Raw genomic sequence first — 15,729 nt, 5'->3', positions numbered from 1 at the left:
AAAAAGGAACAAATTGTAATCTGTTCTGATAACTGCTGCTGAGTGACACTGGCTGGAGAAACTGAAAACTCTAAAAGGAGTGTGATGACTTTCCCTTCCTGTCATGTAATGGTCAGAAGTGAACTAAGGGGGATATGATTGATGGGCAGCGCTGTGCTGCACACATGACTGAACAACACGAAACAAACAAACAAAAAAAAAATCTAAAAAGTATATGTCAAAGGTCAGTGTCAAGCCAGAAAAAAGTTAAAAGCAGAGTCTACTGGAAGAAGAGGAGACGGGACTTAGCAACAACAGAAGATGACAGCAAACTCTCAAGCAAATGTGAGCAGAGCACCGGACTATACATTTATCTCTATATAGAGGTCAAGTCGAGCACCTCCATTACGCATGCTTAGATGGACATGGCACGCCAGGACTTACCTCTGCAGATGGGCCGATCATCACTCCAGCCCACGTAGCTGTCTGTCACTCTGAGACAGCTGATGCTCTTTGAGCCCTGGAGTTCATAACCCTCATCGCAGGAGAAATGCACCGTGGCTCCGCGTCTGCAGGTAGAAAACATATAAGCGGCACGAATCTCCCCGGACGAGAACATTCTTTTAGCTGTGGGGGCTGCAGATGAGGTAAAAGCAGGAAGAAAATGTTCACATTGAAAAAAAGATGTTTTCTTTGCCTTACTGGAGGACTCAGATATTTCCCATTTATCTGTGTTATGGTTGAAAACTGCATGATCCCACAGGTAATAGCAGCCACTCACTGAGGCAGCATATTAGTGCACAATGGCACATATTTGTTTTACCTTGCACTTTTCCGCGCTTGCGTTGGCTGCTGGGGCCCTATGTGGCTGCATTAGAGCTCATTTTAATTAGCAATCGTCAATCTATTGACAACACCAAGGACCCTCCTCAATAACTTACTGCTGGCTGACATTAAGCTGTGAATTAAGTGAAATCATCAGTGTTAATAATCAGGCTGAAAATGAATTCATTGAATGAGCTGAATACCGTCCCAGCCTTGAATTTAGACATTCATTAATTATTGGAGGACATGCCGATTCATTTAAATTGGTTTGAAAAGTAAAGGAGCTGAATTTAAAGAGATTATGAAAGTATTTGTGTGGATTTGTTAACATACTCTAGATGTTATGTTAAAAATGCAAACCTCTTCAGCTTGGCTTTTAATTGATGGAGTGTTTATTTAAATGTATTCATTTTATTTAGAATTTTATCTATACAATCACTTCGCAGCCATTTTAATGTCTCTTTCCTTCTTAATTTTAATCCAGCTGCTTCATTTAATACACTACCCATCCCTTTCTTTTGATAATATCCATGTCATACATGTTTCACCTTACTGCTGTTTTAAAGTTTTATCAGGTTTTTAACCTTCCTTTTGGAGATTAATTTTATCAGTGTAATATAATTAATCCACTTTTCTCTTAGTTTGATTCATTACTCTAAAATGACCCTAAAAATGTATTTTGCTTCCTTTCAATCGCCATGTTGTGAAATATTCTTCACTCGTAGTTTTACCTGAAGTCAGAGCCTTTTCTTTTCCCTCGATCCGGGATCCCTGGATCTGGACACATGTTGTGGCCCTGTGCGACACCCATCTGAGACACTGGACGATGGAAACAGGAAAGAAGAAAAAAACATTAATAACGCTCATCTGCACATATGAAAAACATAAAATAGGTGACAAGTTCTGCCTTTAATAGTCAAACACACGTCACATAAACATGAAAAAATAAGACACTCAAGTATTTTTGTTGTTTCTTTGAGCATTCTTTTAATAACTTTCGATTCTCACCCCTTGAGAACAAATTCAATCATAAAAGATTACAGATTAAAAGGTTGATGAGTGAAGTTTAACAAGAGGTAACAGCCGTCGTGGCCTTTTGGGTTTGTTGCGGAAAAGTTCGTGACATTTGCGCTGCACCGGCGTCTCGTACATCAGCTCATTTATCATACGCCTTGACATCTTTAACATTATCAAAATCATGTTATCCTTGAGCACATTCCCGCGGCGCTCTGTTAAATCGTGTCACTCAGTCGCAAAACAATGGAAGCCGATCTGTCAGACCGGGGTTACACAAACTTGGCCATCTGCAGAGGCCTGGCAGCCCGGGCGGGGTCAAAAGGTGAGCAGGGGCGTCGGATCAATGTGACGCCCGCCCGGGGTCCCTCCGCGACGCGACGGCGATGAATTTAAAACGAGGCTCGGCGGTGTCAGCCGAGGTAAAGAAAAGATGTTAATGGGGGATAACTACCGGCCCAACAATGGAATGTGATGAATGTCAGTCTTGCTCACTTCTCCGGAGGAGCTAAAACTTTTACATAGAAGCTTTTCGGCGAACGTTCCTGTAGATGTGGAAATATAAGTGAGAACAACTCACAGGAAATAACAAGGTTAGGACTAAGTAATGGCAATTATTAATTTTTCAAAAACTTTTTTTATATTATTCCGAGTTTTTTGAGGAGAAAAACTGCAATGTGAACTTCATTATTTCAACTTGAAACAAATTAACATAATTTCCTTGCCTTTCTATTAGGGGTCACAGGGACTTTAAGAAAAAAGAAAGAAAGAGGCCGGGATACACAATGAACAGAAAAGTTGAGTGAGGTAAAGCGAACATAAAAGCATTAAATCAATGCAAATTTAAGTTTATAAAAAAAAAAAGGGTGATTTTTTTGAGTGGCAGACGTGTTAAAAGGCAAAGTTAGAAGGCGGAGTGGATGAAGTGAATTGGAAATGTCCTCGAGGCAGTATTGCAATTACTGCCTGAAGGCAGCTCTCTTTGTTCGGCTGGTTGTTCTTAAACCCTTCAACATCCATCTCTGGGTGTCACTCCACTCAGGTGACTCACAGCCGCCAAGCTGCTAATGTTACAAATGTTCAGATGAAGCCGAATGGGGTAACGAACGGTGAACTCAAACGGGATGCGGGAGGACAAGGGCAAGGAAGACGTGGCGAAAAGAGCGGCCGATGCAATTACTGCTGTCCGTTTGCTATTAGGGGTGCGTCTCCAGCACGGACTGTCCGTCCTTTGTGTCTGCACCTCTTGCCAGTCAGCAGATACCCTTTTTCTGTGGTCGAACAAGGGGAGCGAGACAAACTTTCAGATGACTTTGTGAAAAAAACAAACGGTTAAAAAAAAAAAAAAAAAAAACAGCTGTCATGCTCTGCAAAAATAAGTGTTTCATGGACAATACAGTTTACTTTGAAGTTATTTTTAAGGAGACGGCTCGCTTGGCACCACAAGTCTGTATTCATGAGAAAGGCTGAATAATTGTCCACTACTGCTGTCATGACAGCATTTCTTTTTTTTTTTCTTTTCTTTTTTTAAACACGCTTTAATATAAATTCATCTGGGAAATGAAAATAATTTACAAAGTAGGCCCCTGTTGTAAAAATATAGATAATTCCACTACAAGAGAAATGCATCCAGTTCAAGCATCTGGATCAGACTGATAAATCTGAACTATTTAAGTGTTTTCCTTTCTTTAAACTACTCTCAATTAAAGTTTTCATTTAGTTGGCACACAAATGAAAGCCAGTAACATCCCTACTGATCACATCAGTCAACAAACTACCTTATTTCATCAAATTTAAAGTTGCTCTGCATTTTTTAATGAAGAGTGTGAACTTATAATAACACCAAGCAGTTAATGCAAGCATGCCACATAATTATCCTTGAAGCTTTTTTTTTTTTGTTTTCCCCCCTTGGCCATCTTATAATAATATAAAGAAAGTGATAAAATTAGATAATTACATAATCATCTCAATGCCGTAATGACAACAGGAATTAGTGTAATGAAGTACAATTATTATTACACTACAAATTCCCAGCAAAAATTGACAATTATGATTTGCAACAGATCATGACAAGATATAAGGTGATAGGTAGATAGATAGATAGATAGATAGACAGACAGATAGATAGATAGATAGATAGATAGATAGATAGATAGATAGACAGACAGATAGATAGATAGATAGATAGATAGATAGATAGATAGATAGATAGATAGACAGACAGATAGATAGATAGATAGATAGATAGATAGATAGATAGATAGACAGACAGATAGATAGATAGATAGATAGATGTCAGGACATGCACTGTTATAAATACATGAAACAGGCATTTTCACTGACCAGAATACATTATGATATCAGAGTGTAGGAAAAGTTTGAGGGTTATTTCGAGTGAAGAAAATGTGGCTCCACGCTTCTCTTTCCAGAACAGACGGAGCTCAGTTACTCCTGAGGCGATTTCCGTCGCAACAACCAGCCACAGACACAAATTGCCTGCTCTCTTGGCAGGCGTCAGGAAAGAGATAGGTCACACTCAAACACAAAGCAGTGTTGATGTGTCAAACTCCCGACTGTGATGTGTCGACGGCAATGCATTTAAACACTAATGAAAATCTTATTTTTTAACTGTTTCATCAGGTTTCAGGCTCTCTTTCACTGATGATGCAGATAAGAGGTTTAGCATCGAGAGACCACTTCCAGAGACACGGTTGAGCTGATGTGCAAACATTAAGCCCCATTTGGATCTTCATCACTGAAGGTTCCAGGATTAAATGACAGTGCGACTTATTCAGGCCCAAAATAAAATGAGCGCTGGAGCCTCAGGTTTGTCTCTCCAGGCCAAACATAGCAGGGCATCGAATCACACCTCGCAGACAAGGCCTTGAGCTGTAATAGGTGGCAGTGCGGATGAATTCTTAATGAGTTGAAGTCAGACTCAGACATAAGAGGATGGTTAAAAGATTTGCGTCTTTTCTCACTCCTTCTGTGGCATTTTTTTTTATTTTATTTTATTCCGGATTCTAAAACTGCATTTGATGAGTGGAACCTGGAGTGGGCAATTAAGCCGAAGGCAGTTAGGTATCCGTTGATGCCAGCCTTTAAACTTGTGAGGCTTGCAAAGCCTGTGCTTTGTTTCCTGTTTTGATGGCAGAGCAGAGGCATAAAACTCCCTCAGCATCTCATTCAGGAAATTTAGGCTCCAAGTTCTTGTTGAAAAGAAATCCGCGAGTGTTTGCTGGGCCTCATTTGCAATTCCCTCTCATGTTGGCCCTCTTCCACTCATTGAAGCACTCAAATGAAAGGTTAAATGAAGGCGTCAGAAGTCCCTTTTGTCAAGCAGTGAGCTACAGTAGAGCCTGTTTGGTAATCGCGAGGCCGGGGGCAGGAAAATACTTTTTCCCAAGGGGGCCACATGGGAAACGAAGACTACTGTGAAAGGGTTGAGAAAATGAGTTCAACTCAATTTTTATAAATATGAATATATTCCATATTATAAAGCAGTATATTAAATGGCTTTGATAAGATACTATTGCTGCTCTGCATCAGTCAAAACCTGGCTTTTCATAGTTGTTTATGCATGAAAAGGTTGATTCAAAACATGTTTGAACCAAAGTAAGTAAAGAATATTGGACATTTTAGCAGCTATCTTTTGCAATGAGCAGAGCAGTTGTAATGCCTCATGTACACTGATGTTCTTACTATTCATAATATCAGTGTGAGATTTTATAAACATGCATGAGAATTTTTTGGGAACGTTTCGCTGTGTTTTGGAATTGGGCTGTGTGCGACCCCTGAACTAAAATCTGTTGACATGCCCGCTTTATACAGTGAGAAGGCTGAGCGTTGGACACTTACACACTGAAATCTTGTGGTGGTTGTCTTTGCTTGGCAGCATTTTTACACCTCGGGACTTCAGTTCAGTCATCTTCTTCACTGTGGGCGAAAAAAGAAAAGAAAAAAGAAAAGCAGACACATATATCACATGACAAAGTGCAATCATGGGCATGTACACAGTCCACCAGTGGATAAATGTCTGCAGAATACAAATCTACCACCATTTCTTTGTTCTGAATTTGTTTTCATTCCCGCCTATGTTGTCCCATACGCCACAATGGATGGCACCTAAGCTTCAAGAACTGACAATAAATGTCTGCCAAAGGACAAAATAAAAAGAAACAAACTTTCTATAGCAATGAAACTACTTTTTTTACAGGGATCTAGAGCATAGAGGTGTTTTATGCTAATCTATAAAAGTCAAATATTTAGTTTCCACCTAGGAAGTCGGCTTAACAATACGCGATTTGCCTTGCCCTGGCGTGTAATGAAGAGTCCTGAGCGCAACAACAGTGTTCGATTAATAGGCTTAGAAGGCGGGGTGTAGCAGGAGGAACCCACTCATTTCTATAAGATAAAGAGATGAGTTTTAAATTGCTGAGTTTCTTGATAATGGCACCACAAATAATAATCCTTAAAAAGTCATCACAGCGAAACAAGAAGCTCATCTGAATGCATATTTATTCGCCAATTCCAAAAACATCCCCAGCATCATCTGTTCTCCCTTTCACACCCATCCTATTTAATTACTTTGACAGTTCCTGACAAGAGAAGTTTTACTTGTTTTGCAATCGTGTTTTCATCCTTTTTGCTCTCTTTCAGCTGTATTGCAATTCAAAGCTGATCTGAGTCATGTGTCACAAAGCTTGTTTATTATGTGTCTGGAAGAAAAGTGACAACAAAGAATTGCTCTTTAGAATGGCCGCCCTGTTCACGCGTTGAGGAGAGAGACTATTGTGATGTTTCGAGTGAGAGAAGAAGCTATTAGGTGAATGCTGTGTTGGGATGTGGCTGTTTCTTATTTTGTATAAAACAGACGCTGGTAAAATGAAGAAATAAGGTAGATGTAGATATTAAATAAGCTCATCACTCCAACAAGCTGTGGAATCATGGGAACTGTAATGATGCGAGTGGAGAGCATAGTGGGTGCGCACAACCAGAGTCAGTGTTTAATCATATAAAGTATTAGTTTCTGTTTTCTCTGATATTCCAAACTTATTTGTCGAACATTGAACCTGTAATCCTATTGGCTGACTGCCAATCATTCCCATATTCCTTAGCTGTCTGTCTCTCTCCATCTTTTTTCTTATTTTATTTTTTTTTTTTTTCCACAGCCCACAATCTCTGAAATTTCCACCAGAGAGCCAGAGGTGAGATCTGTAGAGATCGCCTTTTTGTGGACAAACTAATCCTTTTTCCCTGCTCATCCCTTCTCAAAGGTGACCCCTGAACCTCTAAGAGTAATGGGACAGGAAATGGATACGTGGTGCAAAGAGGATTTTGTGTGTGTGTGTGTGTGTGTGTGTGTGTGTGTGTGTGTGTGTGTGTGTGTGTGTGTGTGTGTGTGTGTGTGTGTGTGTGTGGTCATCTGGCACTCAAATAATAGTCCTGGAATTTCATTTTTTGAAAGCAGTCATAACAGTCCGGCATAAATAGAAGGTTTCAGTTAACTGTTTCAGTTTAACTACAGCAATAGAGAGTCTGCATCTATAATTTACTTTACATTGACATAATTTACCAAATTCAATAACAGTTGACAGGAACTGATGGATTTTATCCAGCGTTACTGCGGAATGAGACTGAACTGTCACTGCTGTAACTTCAGGAAGCTTTTGGTTAAAATACCTGGAAACCACAGAGCTCATTAAAAATAGAAGAGAATGGGGATATTTGAGAGTGAAATCTGATTTGTGGAAGAGTTTGATTTGTGGATTTGATTTGCGAGAGACCTCTCATCAAGAACAGAAAAGACTATCGAAGCTCGGCAGTCAAATAGGCTGTGACTACGCGGTGTTAACCCGGCGATAAAAACTTCAAATGGCTAATTTATTACTGCTCCCCGTAGACATTAAGATCAAAAATCAATGAGAAAAACACCGGCAAATGAAGCTGATCCAGACTCAGTGAAAGCAGAATATTAAGTGCTCATCCTTGTTTGATCTTACCTTGGTACTGGGCGCTGAAGCCTCTCAACTTGTGGTTCCCGTCCGAGGTGAAGTGCAGCCGCAGCCAGTTCTTGCTGCTAATGATCGGCGAGGGAAGATTGGGGCCAGTAAACCTGCAGACAGGATCAGAGAGAAGCGTGTCACGGACTGTTAACAAATACTACTTAAAAATACAGATTGAGGTAAAGGCTGATGTATGCTGGACACTCATGAAGTAATTCTAGCTTCAAGCGCAGGACATGCGCTGGTATTTCCATTGCTCGTGGGCACCCAGTAGCCTACAGGGTTCTTCTGAGTAACCTCCGGGGCTTGTTTGAAAAACAGTGGTCAGAATACAACATGTCTTGACATCCCGATGATTCAACATGACTGTAACAAGTAGAACTCAAGGCGGATGACCCCGCTTTCACCCGTGAACCCAGTCATTGCATCAGTTCAGATATTTCCATCTTAGTGTAAATCCTTCATTATTTACTGCGATTATTGAAGAAATTATTATAATTGCAAATATTGTGCCAAAAGGATTTTCTGAGACTAAATATATAGAAACTAATTTCTGTATTATCTCACAGTGAAAGAAAGTTTTTCTGTGCAATTATCCATCCATAATGCCTCCACAAAGTATTACATATGCTGGCAGAACTTGCCAATCTTCCCTGTGATTGTCTTGCTTTTTCTCCAGTAATTACACTAATGTTTCAAAATAAATGCCACGGCTTGGAGATGCTGAAAATATTACACCTTTAGAAGCAATTAAAAGGTTGTGTTTGGTGCTTAAGAGGAGCTGTAATTTCAGCAACTCTTAACCCAGCTGCAGCACAGTAAAATACCGCCATAAATAAGTAAACGGAAGGGAACGAGGACATGCGTGGAGGAAAAGACTCTTTTTTTATAGCTTCGGAAAAGCAATAGTGAATTATACTTCACAAACACTCGCAGTGCCTCCTGATTTTTATGCTAATGGCCGCTTGTGCTTACCAGGCACTTCTTTAGTTGTTAAAGCCCGAGTCATTTGAGGGCACATCATGTTTTATCTTGAGGCACACGAACACAGAGCGCTCATGCGCTCCTGCCCACACTTCCAGCGCGCGCTCACGGAATGCGCGGAGGCATACGTTCCGACAAGTGTACGCATAAATTCCAATTTCCCCAACTGTAAATTACATTTCCCCAGCTGTGTCCACCTCATCACGCCGACTCAGATACACGCTCGGAGGAGATGCGTTCTGTAAAGTCTGCTTGCTTCCATCCGGCTCTCATTAACATCATCAGGGGGAAAAAAAAAAAAAAAAGGTATGCAATAAGTAATTACTGAAAAAACCAAGAGAAAGACAGGCAGAGCGCAGACGTATTCCTCGTGTGAATAACTACTCTTCTGCGGATTTCTAAACATGTTTGTGTGATGATTCAGCGCGAACAAAAGAAACGGAGGAAAACAGCTCCCACCAAAAAAAAAAAAGAGCAAAGAGTGACTATAAAGAGAGATTAAGTCTATTGAGGGGGTTAGTGCAGATGCAAGACTGACTGCGCTATAGAACTCTCTTCGGTTTAATTAAAACCCCATGTAGGTTTCCAGACGGAATTAGCCTTATTTTTTGATGAAGCCGGAGTGCGGTGTGCTGCAAAGGTAAGCTTTTTTTGCTGCAGTGCTCCACAAGTAGCTCAATTTCTTTCTTAAGCTGAGCACAAGCTCACCTTGAGAAATGAATGGGAAAGACAGAGTGGAAAACATTGCTTTTTTGTTTTTTTTTTTTTAAAGAGTTTTTGGGCAGCGGGCAGGACAAACCACAAGGGACACATCAGACGATGAGAAAAGAGAGATGACATCAAGGTGTCGGTGATTTCACCTGCTTTTCAGCCGCACTGCAAGCAGACGGCAACAAAACTGAGACAAGTGTGAAAAAGCCTCCATTTTTTTTTCCCACCCCCTCCCCTCCACAAGGCTGCATTCAGCATGAAGCTGCCGTTGCCTCCATTCTCTAGTTTCTAGGTCAGCGACCTCAATCCTAAGTTAAAGAGCAGAAGTGAGGAGAGCTTCACTAATCAGACAGTTGGAACCATGTCGCGGAAGGTTGAAGTGAGGGTCAGCAGCGCGTTTAGTGGTTGGCTCTGCTTTACAACCAACACAGCAGACCCTTTAAGGTAGTATGTTGATGATTAAAGGCCTCTAGAAGGTGAGGAGTGTGTCCGTGGGTGCGTAAGGGTTGATTGTGACCAGGGTGAGTAATTAAAATTTGGTGTTTCACTTCACTGGCCCCCAACCTTTTGTTCTCGGGAGCACCGGGTTCCCTCTGGGACCGGTGGCTCCAATCTGGCCCGCCAAATCACCAAGCAAATAGTAATTATTTCAAATAAAACAATGATTCTTTAAAACAGATTTCATAAGATGTACTCCACTTTTTGGGAATCGCTATGAAAAACTATTATTTTATTTGCTTGCTTATAAAACTAAGCGACTCCGCAGAGACGGAAACTTTGCGCTCAATTTATATAGAAGTTGATATGAATAAGCTGACTTTTGTTCACTGCTTTTATGCAAAACTGCAGTGTTTTCTCACAGACCCAAACATCTGTGAAGCCAGCCTGACTGCCAACATGACACGCGGCCCGGGATAGTCTCTGTAATTTCCTCCTCTGAACGCTCAGCGGCTCACACACCCTCTGCCCTTTATCTGAAGCAGAATGGATAGATAAACCGATGCAATTGACAAGAAATGCCACACAGACTTCAGTTACATCCTCCCTTCAACTTAATTGGCACAGACTTTTACCCTTTATTTCTTACTTTTCTGTTTTAAAATACAAGTATTATCCAAAAGTACTTTCCCTTTATTCAGGATGTAAGCTCAAGTCTACACAGTGGAAGAAAGTGAAGCCATGTTGTGTGACACTGGTCTTGATTTAATACAAGCGTGAGACTGATAAAGGCACTCGAGTCACCTCGGGGGATGTTTTATCACGTAAGAAAAGAGGGGGAGATAAAGCACTGCAGGGGTTCATAGTGTCTGGCACATGCAGCAGCACCAACAAGCAGCAGAGTGCCAAATCACTCGCAGCTCTTAACTTGGTTCTAACGCATCCTGGGTGCTAAATTTCACACGAGTGAATTATAGTATATCATCACACAAAAGTCTCCAAACACCACTGCCAAGAGTTTAATGCCGACTACTCTGCTACATTACAAGGTTTCGCCACACTTTTTACTAAAGGGACAAATGAAAACTTCCTTTAAGTGCAAAAGTGGTTCAATTTTTATTAGAAACTGAGTGATTGGTTGAATAATAAACATGACATAGTGCACCATAAATGCTCCTCTGACCTAATATCACACCTGTTCGTTGCCTGTGTCGGAGTCTGCCGCTAGCTTTGTTCAGACTCTTTAGGTTTTATGATGAAAGTGACCGCAGGGAGCAACAGAAAAAGTCCTGAGCAGGCTGATGGAGGTCTCCTGAAGGGCAATATGGCTATTTCTATACCTCCCTTTCACCTTACCCTTTTGTTCCTTCTCTCTTTCTCTCTCTCTGTCTGTCTGGCTGGCTGGCCATATTAGATTTTATGCGGAATTGTCTTGAGAGGGCAGAGCAAATAAGTTTTCATTTCTGGGCCCCAAAGCTCCTCAGTCTGACTCTGACTTTGATGATTGTCCGAGAAACGCATTTTGGACCCGGGAAGGTGATGGAGGCAGTTAACAGCAGGGACTGAGTTGTGAACCAAACGTCGATACAGGTTGAGGAAAAACAGCAGGTTTCACTGCGACTACACTCTCACATCCTTTCCATAGATTGCATGTCATGGCGATATCATTTCATTACTGCCGGGGGACGGATGCAATGTTTTCAACATGGTAAAATGAGTTGTGATTTTTTTAAAAGATGAAACAAGATGAAATGAAGTGCAAGTATAAATGATGGGCATTTACTGCCGAAATGTTTAGCAGCGTCAGAAACATGTGTCTTCTCCATTTTTCTTCTGCAGACACGAAAGCACGTCAAGTCCCATCGACCTCAGCAAGCCAGTCAAAAAAAGAACGCAATGATACTCCGGACAGAAACAGGAAACACACTGCTTTCTGCAGTGTTCCACTGACTCAAAATCATAGATTTCATACAATATTGGCATCCCAGAGAGTGTTTTCATCAGTCGTCCAATGAAATTTTAACAGTTTACTATGCCAAACATAAGGCCCAAGGGCCAAAACAGGCCCATAAGAAGCTGCAATCCGGCCCACCAAGTCACCAAGCAAACATTTTTCAAAGAAAAGATTGATTTTTCAACACATTTTGGAAGAGTAGCGGACACAACACAGTTTTGCACCAGGAGGAATCACTGACATTTGTTTAATGTTGGGACTGAAATCTTCTTCTGTTGTAATTCTTTTTTCTTTTCAGCAAAATATCAATATTTTCATCATGTACTGTATGCTCGGCATCACAAAAAATAATGTAAAGTTTAAATTTAAAGGTTTTTATAACACTTTTTTGCCAATCTGACTCACTCAAGAAAAAAGTGGGGATGTATCTGGCCCCTGAATAAAAAATGTGTTTCACATCCCTGATGTAAATGCTTTCATGGCTATACAACCTTTACAAGTGACGTCTGAAGTCATATTCACAGAACCCTGATGTTTTGGCTTGCCTTTTCCCGATTATATTAAGAGTGATCGCTTTAGAAAAATGCAAGGCCAGTCAAAACCAGTTACGTAACACGAGCACAAGGGTCCTTTCTATACTGATGTGATGTGACTTATTAAATTGTTAATGCCTTTCAGGATTTTTAAACAAAGGTCATCGTCGTCAGGCAATCCAGCAACCTTTTCCATTGGAGCACGACATTTTTTTTTTTTTTTTCTATTCTGTATTCACTGTTTCACGTCATCTGTTTTCTATTCAAAGGGCAGGGTGTCAATTACTTTATGCGCAATCAGTAATGGGTGGAGTTTGAGTGTCAAGGGTCACTGGCTAAACATTGCTATCAAATGCTGAAACCCCTTTCAGGGCTTGAATTTGCTGTGATATAGCATCTAATGACCATACACACACACACAGACACACACACAGGCGCATGTGTTTGTGTGTGTGTGTGTGATTGCGTGTGGTGGGGAAAGATCAGATTCTTCTGGAAGAACGTTCCCATTAATTGCACCTACTTAGGCAGATCAATCAGAGCTCTACTCAGTATGCAGCGCCCGGTGCTTACAGCAAACTGGGGGTCACAGTGACTTTAAAGCCAAAACTTCCAGCATTTTAATGAGGCTATGTGGATTCTAGCGCAGGCCGCCTGGCCAGATGAACATGCAGCGACGCATACGGACACTATTGCTAACAATCTTTCACGGTCACAAACACGTGCGTGGTTATTAATAAATCCTCCAGCATCTCTCTCTCTCTCCCTCTCTCGCTCGCTCGCGTTCACACACATACACACACACACACACATCAGCTTTGTGAGGTAGAACTAATCAGTGTAGAAGACCCTCAAGTTCAGAGTGGCAGTATTAAAGCTCATACCGCCAAGCTGCAGCTGTGACCTTCATGTAACCAAGACCAGACAGACACTGGGGATTGAAATGAACCAATCCCCTTTTTCAACACGTTGCCCTCGACACCATTCGTTCATTCCTTCAAACAACAACCGCCCAGGCAGTAAAGAACATCAACCTTACACTACAAGTTAGGGCAAAGTATAAAAGGAGGCCTTCAAGGCACTTATTTCTCATGGGCATTGAGAAAAAAAAAAAAAAAGATTGCAGAGGAGGCTGAAAACCTCCACTTACCACGCCAGTGAGGTGCAGACCCATCAGAACACACAAGCCTACTCGACCAAAGAGACTTCCTGGTCCAGCAGAGGCAATATGTCTGTTCTTCCTCCCCTTTCAGCCCTAATGTATTATTCATGGATAGACCTCTGGCCCCATCGGAAAGCCTTGTTAAATCTTCTGAGGGATCCTTTCTTCCTCTTCCCACAAGTCATTTTCTACCCTCGCAGAACATATAATATGGACACTGATTGAAAGAAATTTCCTTTTGGGAAGAACAACGTGCCACCCTTCATCTTTACGCCCTTTCCTCTTTGCTTTTTTTTTTTTACCCCCCCTTTTACATCTTCTCGAGCATATCTGAAAACCCTCCACATATGCAATACAGTGTTTAATTCATTTTAACTGTTGGATTTAGAGCTGATGTTAAAAACCAATCTCAAAGCTGTGGCTCAAAGTGAAAAACTACCACCACTGGCTTTTTGAATTTCCCTTTCAAAAACTGGAAGTGCATGAGAGGTTCCTGTTCGAATGTTAAAATATCATGGACATTTTAATTTTAATACTGTTTATTTCCTTCATCCTGTCATCCCCACAAAAATGAAATTAAATAAAGCAGCCATATAAGCACAAGTCTCAGTAAAACCGAGAAAGTGTGAATGTGTGAGGCGATCTTACCAAGGGCATCGTAGTGGCGTCAAACAGTACATCATGTCTGTCAGGTTTAGTTGCAGCAATGAGCAATCATTCAGGTAAAGAGCAAGTCAGCAACAGCTTTGATTGATATGTTTGGCAGTTCCTTTCTGGGGTCAGTTTCAAACTGCGTTCTGTCCTTGTATGAACCGGGAAATAAGTGGGAGTTTTCAGACAGTTTTAGCAACCAGACCTGATGTTTGCATTTAGTGAAATAATCCTCAAACCCTAGTTTGCATGTTTCTATTTATTTTGAAGAAGGATCACAATGTTTGTAGTGTAGTAAGACTCAAAGTTGACATATCTCATTAAACATTGCAATGCCTAAGTTTGTTGACTATTTGCCAAGTAGAGTTTTAAATACATTTATTAAGAAAAGTGTCTGTTCGTCACTGGAGAAGTGACTCTCAAAGTTTGTTTTACTTAGCTTTCAACTTACATTGTGACTACTGTATGTCGCTTATGTTTTTGTTTAGTTTATTATATTCCTGCACAGATGTAAAAGAGCAAAACAGATAAATCAGTATATAGGCACAAAAGGATCTTGGTCATTAATCAGTGATTTATTCTGATTTCTCGTAGTGAGATAATTCCGTGTATATTCATGAAGCACAACAATTTAAGCTGTTTACATGTTCACTGGAATAATTTCATGAATTCGATGATGACGTGATGCAGGTGAGACATATTGTGTTTTTTTTTTGTTTTGTTTTTTTCAGGGCAGCGATCAGTGGACTATAAACATTACTGACGAGGAACACACTGATATTCACATGGACTGACAACAAATTTGGATTACTATTCAGACGAATCTCAACTATGAAACTACTAAGACCTAGGAGAATATGGACTGGGAGCCAAGCCACTCTGGAGGCCACTATTGCTTTTCTTGTCTGTCAACTTGTGCAGAAAAAAATTAAATACTGTGACTGTGGTAGGCATGCATATAGCAGCAGCATTTCAAAAAAGATGTTTTTCTTTGTTTACACAAACTGTTTTTGAGAAGTTCGACCGAGGAATTTCCCGTGGCTCTGAGCACCACTGTCATGTAAACAGACCTCCAAAACGCAATGTTTTCTATTTTCACTTGAAAACATTGCTGTGTTGGGAGTTTTAGTGTGCGCTTAGTTGCATGTACGTTATAAGACTATATTTATGCTATCAGTGCTCATCATGAAACACTTAAGCAGAACCTAAGTGATATTGACAACTTGTGTTACTCAATAAAACGCCTTGGTTTAGATTTGTTGTATCTTAATCGGTATGATTTTACATTTCATGGAACAGCACTGACTACATTTTCTTAGGCCAAAGCATTAAAAAGTTACAGGCTCCAGAAACCCAGGAGAAAAGAGTCTGACCCCATTAATTCCTCCAGCAAAGTCAATTTTGAGTCCATGAGTAGAAAAACTTAATCAGCTTCTTGCAGTGTGACCTTTTCCACTGCTTACAAACTTTTTG

The 15,729-nt window shown here is 40.7% G+C and overlaps 1 protein-coding gene across 1 annotated transcript in view; it reads right to left on the bottom strand.

Moving 5' to 3' along the window:
- The window catches only part of LOC115409692 (CUB and sushi domain-containing protein 1-like), a 231,056-nt gene that overhangs the window by 113,008 nt on the left and 102,319 nt on the right, over positions 1–15,729 (bottom strand). Inside the window, exons 6-9 of the mRNA XM_030120960.1 lie at positions 7,821–7,933; positions 5,677–5,754; positions 1,536–1,623; positions 424–548 (exon numbers count right to left, since the gene is read on the bottom strand). Coding sequence (XP_029976820.1) covers positions 424–548; positions 1,536–1,623; positions 5,677–5,754; positions 7,821–7,933 — 404 coding nt within the window. The remainder of the gene's footprint in view (positions 1–423; positions 549–1,535; positions 1,624–5,676; positions 5,755–7,820; positions 7,934–15,729) is intronic.

Source organism: Salarias fasciatus, chromosome 22 (genome assembly GCF_902148845.1).
Source record: "Salarias fasciatus chromosome 22, fSalaFa1.1, whole genome shotgun sequence".
NCBI lineage: Eukaryota > Metazoa > Chordata > Actinopteri > Blenniiformes > Blenniidae > Salarias > Salarias fasciatus.
The sequence above is the reverse complement of the archived record's forward strand: the minus strand, read 5'-3'. Positions and strand labels throughout refer to the sequence as shown.